Below are 15032 nucleotides of genomic sequence, written 5' to 3'. Positions count from 1 at the left end.
TTGCCAAATAAACATTTTTTCTTTCTTTCTTCTTTCTTATTTCTAATCTAACTTGGCAAGAGTCTAAATGTTACTGTACAACATGGCACGACGCAAAATGTCATTGTGCAACATGGCACAACGCAAAATGTCATTGTGCAACATGGCACAACGCAAAATGTCATTGTGCAACATGGCACGACACAAAATGTCATTGTGCAACATGGCACGACGCAAAATGTCATTGTGCAACATGGCACGACGCAAAATGTCATTGTGCAACATGGCACGACGCAAAATGTCATTGTGCAACATGGCACGACGCAAAATGTCATTGTGCAACATGGCACGATTCACGCGTACTATATTCCTATGTGTGAGCTTTTAGGACTACAATCAGTTGGAAATACATATTTTGGTCAAGGTTGACGAGACACAATTCACAGCATGATTCAATATAGCACGATGTTATTGGACATGATACAAAACAAGATGGCACGATGTTATATGACACGACACAAAATGTTATTGAACAACATGGCACGACTTAGCGTGTAATAACAGCACGACTTAACGTGTCACGCACGACTTACCCGTACTATAATCCTGTCACTAGCCTGAGCAGCTACAATATAAGCAGCTGTCCCAGTGTGGGCTTTCAGGGCTACCACGAGTTGGAAATGTCTCTGGTCAGGGTTGGGTCGGCCCTTTTTCCTCATATTATTGTTCGTCGTTTCGGCGAAGTGTAATCTGCCGACTGTTATCTTGGCGCCTTCACGACGTAATTCCACACTGAAATTGTAAAATAGTTTTCTAATTAGTTTAAAAAAATGAGCGTTTGTACTGGGCACACATGTCAGAAGTGAAACTGCTCTGGAAAGATTCAAAATACCAAAAGCGCATTACTCCATGACATGACGGTATTGCCATGACGCGACCTTGAAATTTTACTCTCAACGCGCCTAAAGAATTTTCAGTTAAAAAAAAAAAAACATAAATAAAAATGTCAAAGTAGCTAAAAAAATCAAAATTCATGAAACTGATTTGAATAGCATTAGACTATTTCAAAACTAAGAAATAACAGAAAATTTAACAATCAATAAGAAATAATATAAGTAATAAATTTTATTTGTCTTTGCTATATAATATACTAGCTTTCCGCCCGCGGCTTCGCCCGCGTTTTCAAAAAAAAAACCCGCATAGTTCCCGTTCCCGAGGAATTTTCGGGATAAAACCTATCCTATCTCTCAAGTTGGATCGAACTGCACATGGTGTGCGAATTTTATTATAATCAGTTAAGTGGTTTAGGAGTTCATTGAGGACAAACATTGTGACACGAGATTTATATATATTAAAGAAGATAGGTGTATCAGAAGTAGATTTTAAAAGTATTTTAAATAAAACTTACGGTACAGGATGAAAAGGCTTTTTAGTTCTGTCTGACTGACTCTGCTCGATCCTTACTTCTTGGCTTGGGTCTTCTGCCTAAAATTAATAAAAAATAAATCATTTATATGAATACAAATATATAAATAAATATAAATAAATAAACAAACACGTATTATACATTATGACGTTATCTAATACCTATTTAAATCTGAAATAAATAATAATTTATTGTTTTTTTGTTTTATTATTGGATTGTCTCTTTCACGTTTCTTTTATTTGTAAAAATTTCTTCAACTTTTACCAAAAAATATACATTACCTACATATTTATTATTTAGTGTGTAAGTGTGTACTAGGTGAAGTATTTAAACTTAGTTTGAAAATATCTAACTACCCCACTCATAAATATTTTGTATTTTTCGTGTTTTCTTTGCTATGGTTTTATTGCTATTCTTGTGTGTGTTGGTATTATTATTTTTAACTCTGTTTCTTTGTAACTTACCTTAACCCCATAAAAATGCAGGCAGAAGTTGTTAATCTTCTTAAATCCGTCTACCGTTTTGACATATTGTGGTTCTCCTTGGACCTGCATTTGGCAAGTCACTTGGAAGTGATTTTTCTTTTGGCAAACGAACGCTTCGTCTATTTGCGAGTAGTTGAAACCTTTGTCTGCGCCTACTATGTAGGAGGGGGTTGCGCTGTAAGGAAATATAAGAACCTGGTTTGCAATATTCTAGTAAAAAAAAATGTGTGCGTGTACTAGTGTACACACGTAAGAAGTGAAACTTCTTTATTTTTTTTTTTTTTTTTTATGTCAGAGCAAGCAAAGGAGCATATTATGACCTTATTTTTCAAAAAAAGAATACTATATGCAAGATACGTCGAATTACGCGTGGCAGGGATAAGAAAAAAATGGCGCGTAACGAAAAAATGTCACGCGTAACGAAAAAATGTTACACTAAATTTTTTTCCAACCCCGATAAAGAAGTTTCACTTCAAAAAACACCCTATAGGCTGGTAGTATGTTTCTGCAAAAAAAAAGAGCGTGTGTACCGATTGTGAAACTTCTTTAGGCGCGTTGAGAGTAAAATTGCAAGGTCGCGTCATGGCAATACTGTCAAGTATCTTTGAATCTTCCCAAGGAAGTTTCACTTCTGACAAGTGTGCTCGGTATAGACGCTCTTTTTTTCTTCATATACTTACATGGGCTTCAAATTCCCGTCGAACAGAGCGTGCCAAGCGGTTTGCTGGAAGGTAGCAAAGCGTATGCTCTGCTGGGGGGCATCGTCTCCCGCTTCAGAGCCGTCTACTGAAGGCGGGGGTCGGACTAGGGTCTCTGGTGATAGAGCCGCTACAAATAATTTAATACTTAGTGGTTTAAGTTTAAATTTAACTTTTATTTACACGGAAATTGATTCAGATTTGACAAATATAGTGCAGTTATTTTAATAGGCAACATTTGACAGTTCAACAAAATTCTATAACGCAACCTTGTAACGACGAGCAAGAAATAATATATAATTTTGTTTTGTTAAATCTATACATATAATAAATCTGTAGAAGGGTCAATTCTGTACATTGAAAATATTGAAAAAATAAATAGCAGGGGGTGTTACTGGAACGATACCAAACCCAAATATGTGATTAAAATTTTTTATGTCTGTCTGTTTGTCTGTCCGTCTGTCTGTCTGTCTGTATGTGAAGGCATCACGTGAAAACTAACGGTTCGATTTCGATGAAACTTGGTATAATTATACCTTATTATCCTGGGTATAAAATAGAATACTTTTTATCCCGGAAAAATACGTAGAGAAAATATAAATCTTAATTTTTCCGCGCGGACGGAGTCGCGGGCGGAAGATAGTATACAATAAATCACTAAAAGCATGTTTTTAAACAGTGTATATTGAATGTTCTTTGTCATGAAAATGGATATCAAAATGTAACGATAGACTGAGTTCATCATTAAAAAGCAAATTAACTTATCTCACTAATTAATTGACAAACATTATTTTTCATTGTAATAAATTTGCAACTGTTTTTCAATAACTAAACATGATGTGTATACCTACTAAGTAAAACAATTGTAAAATCTTTATACCATGTTATTATTTATTATTATTAAAGTAGGTATATACAGAATTATGAATTATGAAAACATTTCATCAAATTCAAATCAATTATCAAACAGTGAATAATAAAAATGTCTAACCATCTTTCGACGTTAAACTTACCTGGCTCACATTTTACTTGCGAATTCACATCTTGCGACAATTTCCTCTTTTTCCCAGTCGGTTCTTGCAAATTCGTGTACACGGGTGCTTCATGACTTAACACAATTGGAGCCATGATCCCTTGTTCCATATCCATATCTACCCTCATTTGGCTGTACCGATTCTGGTACGGTTCTGGCAACATTTCACGTACTCTCAAGCCTAGATCGCTATCTGGCATGACAACTACATCGTCTAGATTGTCTTTTAGCTCTTCGTAGATATATTCCCCGTTTTGGAGAACTTCGTGGATGTTTAAATGTTCCGGGACGAGCATGTAGTCTGGCCCTAAAATGGTCTGGGATACAGATATGGTGTGAGAAACTTGAGTGTCTGGGCTGTAAGGGTTTTCTGAACCGGAGTCTGGTGGACTCTCTGGTAGCTGGTGGCCGCTGAAATGCAATTTAAAAAATATATTGTATATACATAGTTGAAGCAGTACTTACTTACTAGAGTGGCGAAGAGACCCAAAGTGAGTCTTGGAAAGCAATACAATCACCAAAAAAGATTGTTTTGCTGATTAAAACCAGACATACGATGAGGATAAAGTTTTAACGAAATACTTAGCTTTACAACTTATTATCTACTAAGTAGAATGGTTTTCTTTTAGAAAATTGTATCTTTTCATAATTATTTAATACTAGCTGCGCTCCGCGGTTTTACCCGCATTGCTCCGCTCCTGTTGGTCTTAGCATGATGATATATAGCCTCGATAAATGGGTTATCCAACACTGAAAGAATTTTTCAAATCGGACTAGTAGTTCTTGAGATTAGCGTGTTCAAACAAACAAACTCTTCAGCTTTTTAATATTAGTATAGATTTACTTAATAATACAACCAAACATTCTCTTCGCATATTTATAATAGATGGCGATTGGCGTTAATTAAATAAAATTGAATCTCATAAAAATTGTTATTGTTACATTTCAACATTAATGAACTACCTATAATCTAACAAAAAAATTAAGCATGCATTCATAAGTCTCTGAGCTGTCATAGCTTTCCAGTAAATTAAGCAAAAATCTATAGTGATCTATCAACGCACAGCCCAAACCACTGGACGGATCGGGCTGCAATTTGGCATGCAGGTAGATGTTAGGACGGAGGCGTCCCCTAAGAAAGGATTTTGATCAATTTTACCTCCAAGGGGATAAATCATAAAATAGGGGATGAAAATTGTTATCATGTTCATTTATCTTTTCCACGCAGGCGAAGCTGCGGGCAACAGCTAGATACATATAAAACTACTAACCCAACCCGCCGGGCATCGAGCGGCTGCGGCGGGTAGCAGCCTTCGCTGACAGGCGCCATGAAGGCCTCCAACTCGTCTATCAAACCCGGACCTGGAAATAAAGATTTAATAAAAATACAAAAATTAAGGTAGGTAAAACGTTTATCATGAAATACCTAATATTGTTAGACGTAACTTTTGATTTAATTTTTTTGTGGACCTGTCAAAACATGTTTAGCTGTCGAAAACTATAAATTGCCGCTTTCCTTTGAATCGTGGCGCATTCGTATGAATCGTGCCTAGGGGCTCTGACGTTGTTTATATACAACGTTTGATCCAACTACCCTCACTTTGCTAATATTTTTTGACTTGCTGTGATTTGTTATCAACTACCTACCTACACCAATTGGGCAGTTGTGTAGAATCGCAGTACATTCTTATTACATTCAAACTAATATTTAACCCGGCCTCCCGTGAAATTTCTAAAAATATATTATAAAACAAATTATGTTTTGTAAGCTATACATACGGCTCAAAAACAACTTATTTATAAAAATGTAACTAGACCTAAATTATTATTTAAAACACAGATCTAACTAGGTCTAGACACAATCACTAGTTTGCGTTTTGCCACGCTTTAGTGCGTTATCATTTAAACGTTTATACTGCGATAAGAAAGTATATTCGTTTGAATTAAATTATAAATTATTCATACAGTTATAATCATAAATTATTTATTTATCTATCTTAATATTAAAAAAGTTTGTTTGTTTGTTTGCTTGAACGCGCCAATCTCAGAAACCACGGGTCCGATTTGAAAAATTATTTCACTATTAGATAGTCCATTTATCGAGGAAGGCTATAGGCTGGTATATCTTCACGCTAAGACCAATAGAAGCGGAACAATGCGGTTTAAACCGCGGGGTACAGCTAGTACACTTTAATTTAACAAAAAGTGACTTCAGTCGCTTAGCTATGATAATAAAAACTGTATTTCAAGAACCTGTGTCTTCAATTTGAATAATGAATAATGAAAACTTTAAAATCTTTCCATATTATAAAACAAAGTCCTCCGTTCGCCGCGTCTGTCTGTTCGCGATAAACTCAAAACCTGCTGCACCAATGACCTATTATACTAGTAGACGCGGCATACGCCAACATCATTGCACTAAAAAACAGCGTAATTAATACATACCTACTTACTAACGCATTATCACCAATACAGCTGTTGTTCTCTCTTTCACTCTCACGCACGAGACATAATACATGTCTCACTCATGTACTTCGTAATAACAACTGCCGATTAAAATTCAAAAAGAACGTCCAGCCACGACGCTGAATGGTGCGTGACTAAGTGAAACTCGGGCACTTACCTGAGTTTTTTCTTGCCAAAATAGAGAGCGGGTAACGTATCTAGCTCTTTTATATATCATAGTGCTGCACCGATTGTCGTACGATAAATAATCTAGAGATATTTTTTCCAAAACATCTGAACAATTTAACTACATTGTCTTGGTGCTGTTGCTCGAATAATATATGTCCTGCCTTTTATAATTATTTCGATTGCAGTTACTTCACTATATAAAACAAAGTCGCTTTCGCTGTCCCTATGTCTGTATGTATGCTTAAATCTTTAAAACTACACAACGGATATTGATGCGGATTTTTAATAGATAGAGTGATTCAAGAGGAAGCTTTAAGTATAAGTAAATAGATAATTTATAAGGATTTAGACAAGCGGGCATCCGCGTCGGGCGAAGCCGCGGCGGAAAGCTAGTTAGAGACAATTGGAATATTCTAACATATTATTTGCGTGTTACCGCGTTTGAAATTGTTTTAAAAATTTTAACTTTCATGAATTGTCGTGTTACAATTACGCTCATTGGATTAATATGAATCACTTTCATTACGTATTAACGATTAAAGTGTCTTTTATAAGGAAAACATTTGCTTTCATGTCCCACTAATATTGTGTGTGAAAGTTTGTGATTGTTTATTACTGTGATGTAAAAAACAGCTGATCGGATCTGTATGAAATTTGGTACATAGATAGATTATCACGTATTTATTAGGGTTCCGAACCGCAAAAGGAAAATACGGAGCCCTATAGGATCACTTTGTAATTTGTTGTACGTCTGTCTGTCTGTCAAGACCACAGAAATTATAAAGAGAGGTTTCCTCTTTATTAACCGACTTCAAAAAAAAGGAGGAGGTTATCAATTCGGCCGGTATATATTTTTTTTTTTTTTTTTTTATGTATGTACACCGATTACTCCGAGGTTTCTGAACCGATTTACGTGATTCTTTTTTTGTTCGATGCGGTATGGTGTCGAATTGGTCCCATAAAAATTTTATTCGAATAGGCCCAGTAGTTTTTATTTTATGAGCATTTTTGTCTGTAGGTATTTGTAAATTTTGCAAGTGCAAGTTTGAAGTCGGTTGTTTTTAACGCAGTTACCACTTGTATGTTCTGTGGTCAAGACAACCAACGCGTGAAGGTATCAAGCTGAAACGTATTTACTATCTACACTAATATTACAAAGAGGAAAACTTTGTTTGTTTGTTTGATTGTAATGAATAGACTCATAAACTACTGGACCGATTTTGATGAAATTTGGCACAGACAATCTTTAGACCCTGAGAAAGAACATAGGCTACTTTTTATTGCGAAATAGGTACCACGGGCGAAGCCGGGGCGGACCGCTAGTATTAAAATATAATCCAACCATTCTAGCAAAATAGAGCCATTTATGCTACTGGCAAATTTCGACATTCGCCAGGAAATCAAAGTCTAGGGTACTGATTGCCGTGAACACAGTCTAGAAATTTGGTAAAAAGCCACCTTATAGGAAAGATAAAGGAAAAAATTAGCATTTATTCCTACAACCGGATTTATTTTTTTTAACTTCGTGAATTATTTTCATCTCTATTCAACCCGGTTTAAGACAATCAGAGCCAGGGCTATGGCCAGGGCGAGTAACTTGTATAAAAATAGAAAATAATATTTACCCAAAACCCCGTCAAAATCACTTGATTTTCAAAATCCTGCATCAATTTTGCCAATCTCACTCGATATATAAAAATATATATACAAAAATGTGCATTACGTCCGTTTGTCACTAGTTACATACACACTGTGTTACATACACTAATTGCGTCATGCCCAACGGGCTGTGAAGAAAATAATGCGGTTTAGTGCGAATTCCGACAATTTAAAAAAGTCGGTTTTTACTTCTATCTATCATAATATTATAATAGAGAATTTTTTTTGTTATTATTAATCCCTAGAGTTTAGCATTGACTCATTTAGGGCTGCTTTTTCAATCCCAACTGTACCTAAATTGAAGGGCATGGTCCTTATTATGGGATATAAAAAATATGTCAAACTTCCTATCAAAATTGTTAATTTTGACATAAATGTGAATTTATGAAAACTCTGAAATTTAACAATCAAATGAATGAAAATTTAAAAATATATGCGGGTATTGGAAGTTTTTATTTTGCGATAAAATCATCTCATGGTTCTGACGCTACGGTTTTGTTTTTTGTTGGACGAAATTTTTAGCGGAAATCGAAATATAAATTATTATGATATTAATAACTCAACAACTTGTTTTCTGTTATTTTATTAGAGGCAATAAAATAAACAATTTCTTATAGACTTAGACACACATTTGAACAGGAAAATGCGCATCGATGTAGTACCCTGTATTAAATTTTCCTCAATTTTTTACCTTGGACATTAAGAATGTTTAACTTGAACATACATTGGTATCGACAATCAGTACCTATACCTAATTTTAATTTAGCATATAATTAATTCTTAAGAAGATTAGAATACAATACAGTCAACATTATACTGTTTTTAATACATATGCTGTTTTTATATGAACCTATATAATTAAAACCATACAATAGTATGTAAAATGTATAATACATGCGTGTGTGTGTGTCAAATGCGCTGTCGTGTATATATCTAATGTTTTTATTGATTTATAAATATTAGCTATTCTACATAATATAAGCACAGAATACTTAATAGTAGCTAAAGCTACTATAAGTGTGTCAAATTACAGATAATTCGTATAAGTGATTTTCTTTATTAACACTGTTAACGCGTTCAATATAAATATAGTTGAATGAATAAATTTTCGAGTTTAAATATTATATAAAAAATCACAAATAAAGCATAATCACATTTAAATTTCAACACAAACTCCCTTAACAAAAAATACACCAGACATTTCACGTTCCGCCAATATTTCACACTTGATCCGCAACACAATAAGGAATTCAAGTGAAACCGTTTGGGGTGAATGGCAGAAATGTCATCACTTGCGATGATCATATCACATTGCTCTTATCGATTAGGATTCTGTAGTGGTTCAGTGGTGGGAACTCGGGTTTTAGTAAAAAGTCCTGAGTTCAAAGACGAGCGTGCAAATAATAATCATGAAGACCCATGTTTTAGATTCTTTAATAGATCAAAATGACAACAATTTTCTATCAAACAAAAGAAGAATTACGTAGTTATAACACGAAGTAATCAAGCAACAAAATAGAGACAAAAATAAAAAAAATACAGTCGAATTAAAAACCTTCGTTTTCGGACCACATGTTTTTTGCGATTGTTTACGCTAAGACGCTAATCTTATAAACGGCTAAATCAATTAGAGTGCGGTTTTCACGTCATATTATCCAATATACTATGTAATATCTAAAATTGAGCATTTATTAAATGTTTAAAAATAGTCCTACAGTTTAAACAGCTGATCGAATGTTTATTTAATTAATTAACATTCAGAAATTAAAGATTTAAACGGATTTTAAACTCGATTTATTCATTATATTATTATCCCGACGTTTCGCACATGGGGTAATAACTAATAACGTACCTTATGGTCACGGGGATACTCCACAAAACAATTTAAACACAGTCTAACTTTAAACACCTATAAACCAGGGATCTGTCACACACACACACACACACACACACAATAGTTGTCTATGTGAAATACGACAAAACCAGATTAAAGAGAACCCGCGCTTAAAGTTAAACCATGTCTACCATGTAATCATTTTTTTTGTGGTAAGACAGTTAAATTTATAAATGTAAATAGCTATTCGCGTAAAATCAAACATAATAAAATACTGATTTACAATCAAATTACGCTTATAACATCGTCATGCCAATTAGTACAGTTAATGTATTGTCCCATAGGCACGGGGGCATGGGACAATATTGAATCTCACAACCCCTGACCCTTATCAAATCGGTAATAGTTTCCATCCGAGGATAAATGGAAGTTATTCCTCTAGCTAATATTGTGTAATCCTACTAAATACTAATCTATAACTACTAATATTATAAAGCTGGAGAGTTTGTTTGTTTGTTTGAACGCGCTTTTATCAGGAACTACTGGGTCCGATTTGAGAAATTCTTTCGGTGTTAGTTAGATTACCTACTCTTTCACGCGAAAATGTACCAGGATAACACGTAAGCATATTCAAATGCTTTACTTTTTGAATGTTGTTACGTAAATGCTACACATAGGTATAAAATAGAAATGGAAATTGGTATTACCTTGTAATTTGTATGTACCTACTTATCAGGGGTGAAACCGCGCGCCATAGCTAGTATGTCATACTATCAACAAAATTTCATTATAATTCCGATCAAAAGCCTGACCAATTTACCCCACACGGGGGCATGGGACAATATTGTTTCCCTATTTAATATCACCTGTTTACCGCATGACCAGTTAGGGGTGGTTCTCACGGGTGTAACGAATTAGCGACTATTACTGCGCGTGTGCACCCACCCTTGTAATTTTGTTAATACAGGTGATATGGTTAATTGCAATGTTTAAAATGGGGTAAATTTTTGTATTGTTTAGAGATATGGATCTTTATAAATATTATAAATGCAAAAGTGTGTACCTATGTTTGTCTTTCTTTCACGTCATAATAATATGGAGCGATGTTATTTTGATTTTTGTATCTGCAGTAGATAGTTAGGAGGCTAGAGAGTGACTGAGTTGTGACACAGGCTACTTTTTACTGATGTGAAATATCGCTTTGACCGCGCAAGAGAAGCCGCGTGTAATCATGAATACCTACCTAATTAATTATGTATTAATTTTTGTATACATAGGTAGTTCTTTCAAAGAACTTCTTTGGCACGATTATGGCTTGTTTTTTAACCGATGAAAGAAGGACGGATATGTTTTTCGAGTGTATGTAAGTAGATATTCTTATATATTTCTTTGGCACGCCCAAGCCGGTGGACGGATTTTGACCAATTTGAGTAATGATTTGACGTAATTAATCATCAGAATTATGGTAGTGACCTAGGTAGGCTACGGTTGCGGAAGAATTCTAACAAATACCCGCGGCCCCCTCATTAAAGCGGCTCGACGGAACACAGTGGGGTTTTAGTCGGTAAGAATCCGACATAACCCACGGCTCCTTCCCCGGGGGCCGTGGGTATCTTTGGAAGATTTCCCCACTATAAAAAAAAAAAAAAAAAAAAAAAAGGTAGGCTACAAGTTACAACTAACTGGTGGTTTATTTTGTTTTAATAATAATAATAATTCTTGTTTTATTTATTGATAATTATTGTCTTTTATACTAGTAGGTACCTACCTACACAAGTGTAGGTATTATGGTAGGTATATAACATAACTACGATTATTATAATTATAACAACTACTTCCATCTACTCTTTGCAATGGGAATTTATTATTTTTATATGGTCTGGAAAATACCGATTAAATATGCAACAATAATTAACTCTACGTAAGTATACCTAACGTAGTAGGTATAACCGTATAAGGTAAGTGGTATTAATATTTTAAATTGATTTAATTTGACTGTGTGTCTTCACTACGCCAAATATTCATAAATTACTAGCCCAGTTATTGTTCGGTTTTACCAGGATAAAAAATTAATAAATTATTTGGAAAGAAAATTCAATAGGTACGTGCTACCTAATTAAAAAATAAACCAGGTATAATTATATATAAATGTTCCTCCTAAATAGCGCATTTGGTCTCGTACTACAATTATAATTTCGGTTCGGAAATCCCGCATATGTTTATACGTCACACAGATCACAGAATAGATCTCTATGATACGTCATCAAAATTAGTTTTATCATAATAATTCTTCATGCGTAACAAAAAACTGTGATTTATCATTCGCTGACGTATTTCCGTAGATCATGCTTTTTATAGCTTTCTGCCCGCGACTTCGCCCGCGTAGTCATAGACTATGGGAATGAGATTGTAGGCTGTACCCTACAATACTATTAATAATTAATTAATATTTAATATTATAAAATACTAGCGGTCCGCCCCGGCTTCGCCCGTGGTACATGTTAACGTTTTCTCTACATAAGAACCATCCTCGTACTTCAAGGAATATAATAAAAAAAGAATTATCGAAATCGGTTCAGCCGTTCTCGAGTTATGGAATTACAACGAAAAGTGGCATTGATTTTTATTATAAAACTAGCGGTCCGCCCCGGCTTCGCCCGTGGTACATATTAACGTTTTCTCTACATAAGAACCATCCTCGTACTTCAAGGAATATAATAAAAAAAGAATTATCGAAATCGGTTCAGCCGTTCTCGAGTTATGGAATTACAACGAAAAGTGGCATTGATTTTTATTATAAAACTAGCGGTCCGCCCCGGCTTCGCCCGTGGTACATGTTTACGTTTTCTCTACATAAGAACCATCCTCGTACTTCAAGGAATATAATAAAAAAAGAATTATCGAAATCGGTTCAGCCGTTCTCGAGTTATGGAATTACAACGAAAAGTGGCATTGATTTTTATATATTAGATATGCGAAAGTTTGTGGGGATGGATGGATGTTTGTTATACTTTCACGCAAATACTACTGAACCGATTACAATGGTAGGTAGGTATAGTAGATAGCTGAAGACTTTTTATCCCGGAAATCTCACAGGAACGGGAACTATGCGGGTTTTTCTTTGGAAACGCAGGCGAAGACGCTGGTAGCAACTTAGTAGGCTTAGGCATATGTCTTTCTCCTACTTCCAGTAACAAAAATCATACCAAAAATCACTCCGTTTCGACGTGAAAGAAAACAAACATACGTATCTACTTTCGCATTTAGGTAGGTAGTGTTTATTTTAATTTAATAAACTACAATAGTGGATAAATGCGTTAAATAATACCTATCTAGTTTTTAAAAATATATTATTAGAATTTTATTGCAATATATTCTTATGTTATCAATTCATCGGTTTAAATTAATGTAAATATGAATAAAAAACTTGATTTAAAACCGGTTTTCTCGCTTCATTAGCAATAATTACTGGAGCATTACCTTTCGCATGAATATCATGTAGAACTATGTTACTTCGTTACGAAAATAACTATTATATTTTACTTGGTGTATATTAGGTATAATTTTATTTAAATTACCAACACATTTTTATTATTTTAATTATTTAATTATAAAACCTTATCTCCCGTGTTAAAATGAACATGTTTATTAAAATTAAAATGTAAAACATATTTTATATACTTAGCAATGATTATAATTTATATTTATTTCAAACAATAAATAAAAATATTAAAAGCATTGAGGTAATTAACAGCTTCATTTTAATTATCATTTTGTTTTTATAATAATTGTTAAAAACGCGAATTAATAACGATTTGTATCGAAACATTTTTTTAAAGAAATATTTATTCGTTACCTTGATTTCTTCCCGATAATCGGGGCCTGTTCAAATCCCGCGTCCCTGTGTCCTCCATATGCCAAGTATATTCCATTTTAATTGCACATTAAAATCATTTTTTGTCCATTTTACGTCACATCTAACAAACTAACACAGTCACACATTGCATAAAAAAACACAAAATGAAAAGACCGCCACTATTCAAATTTAGAACGAAAATCGAACGCAATTTTTTTTTCTAATCAACCAGTTCGAGGTTGTCAATTGTTTTTTTTTTTTTAATTAATATATTATAAATAAAATATCTATTCACGTTTTGGAAATAAAAACGTGACGCCACGAAATCTATTTGTTCAATAAGCGTCTAACAACAACTTTAACATGAAACGCACTGGCGCTAAAGAAATCAACCCTTGAGGGAGAGGGATAGCTAGTTGGGTACACCGTGGGTGGGAGGGAGACAGGTATATTTACCGTTTGGTTTTCAACACGAGGTTTGCGGTTTTGAGGAAAATATTGACCAATGGGGTTCGTGACAGGAATACAGCGCGCCGCGTGTGAAAATTTTTGAAATTCATGTATTCTATTTTGATCTTTATTTTCATAGCGATAAAAGTAAAGATTTTTTGAATTATTTTATATGTTGGTATTAAGAACGTTTAAAAGGGGTTGGATTTATTTAGAAAGCGCAAACATGTAAATGAAATCAGACCAAATAATATGTATACAAACCCCCTCTTTAGCGGTTACATATTTTGATTTTTAAGCTCATGGCCATTGCCCAGGGTGCATATTAATAATTAATTGGTAGGTACCTAAATATAGGTACATAATACCTATGTACATAAATACTATATTTGTTATTATTTTGATAATATGGGGACAAGAAAACATGTTTTTAAACGAGTTTAGATATGCAACTCATGTACGCAATTAGATGTTAGAAATAGGTACATATGTACCTACTTACAAATTTATGTTTAAAAGCTTTATCCCCATGTATGCTCAAATCTTTAAAACAACGCAACGAATTTTGATACGTTTTTTAAATAGATAGAGTGATTCAAGAGGAAGGTTTTAACTTTTAGTATAAAATTTCTTATGTTTTAGACAAAGCGGGCGAAGCCGCGGGCGGAAAGCTACTATGTGTATCATAAGTAAATCCGTGATGACGTATTTTCCTTATCTTACATTTCTATAAAAAACATTGTTTACAAGAAATTAACACAAATAGGTTATATCGTAAACATACACTTTCCGCACGACTACCACCAAAACTGCTGTACCGTTCCGGGTGCGATCACGCGTGAAATGTAGTCGTCAGGTGGAGCTGATCGGCTGTGACCAACAGCTGGTGATTTACTTTCGATTATTAATTAAATAACGAAAAATTTGGCGTCATCTATACCTACTAATATTGTAAAGCTGAAGAGTTTGTTTGTTTGA

General features: G+C 34.1%; 1 protein-coding gene across 2 annotated transcripts in view; it reads right to left on the bottom strand.

Moving 5' to 3' along the window:
• The window catches only part of LOC123704329, a 43102-nt gene that overhangs the window by 11959 nt on the left and 16111 nt on the right, over positions 1 to 15032 (bottom strand). Inside the window, exons 2-7 of one of the 2 annotated variants that reach the window (XM_045652663.1) lie at positions 4893 to 4983; positions 3602 to 4032; positions 2571 to 2718; positions 1870 to 2065; positions 1388 to 1464; positions 573 to 771 (exon numbers count right to left, since the gene is read on the bottom strand). In XM_045652663.1, coding sequence (XP_045508619.1) covers positions 573 to 771; positions 1388 to 1464; positions 1870 to 2065; positions 2571 to 2718; positions 3602 to 4032; positions 4893 to 4983 — 1142 coding nt within the window. The remainder of the gene's footprint in view (positions 1 to 572; positions 772 to 1387; positions 1465 to 1869; positions 2066 to 2570; positions 2719 to 3601; positions 4033 to 4892; positions 4984 to 15032) is intronic. The other variant, XM_045652664.1, reaches the window with a different exon arrangement.

This window comes from Colias croceus, chromosome 29, assembly GCF_905220415.1.
Source record: "Colias croceus chromosome 29, ilColCroc2.1".
Taxonomy (NCBI): Eukaryota; Metazoa; Arthropoda; class Insecta; order Lepidoptera; family Pieridae; genus Colias; species Colias croceus.
Note: the sequence above shows the minus strand (reverse complement) of the source record. Positions and strands in the feature narration are given on the sequence as shown.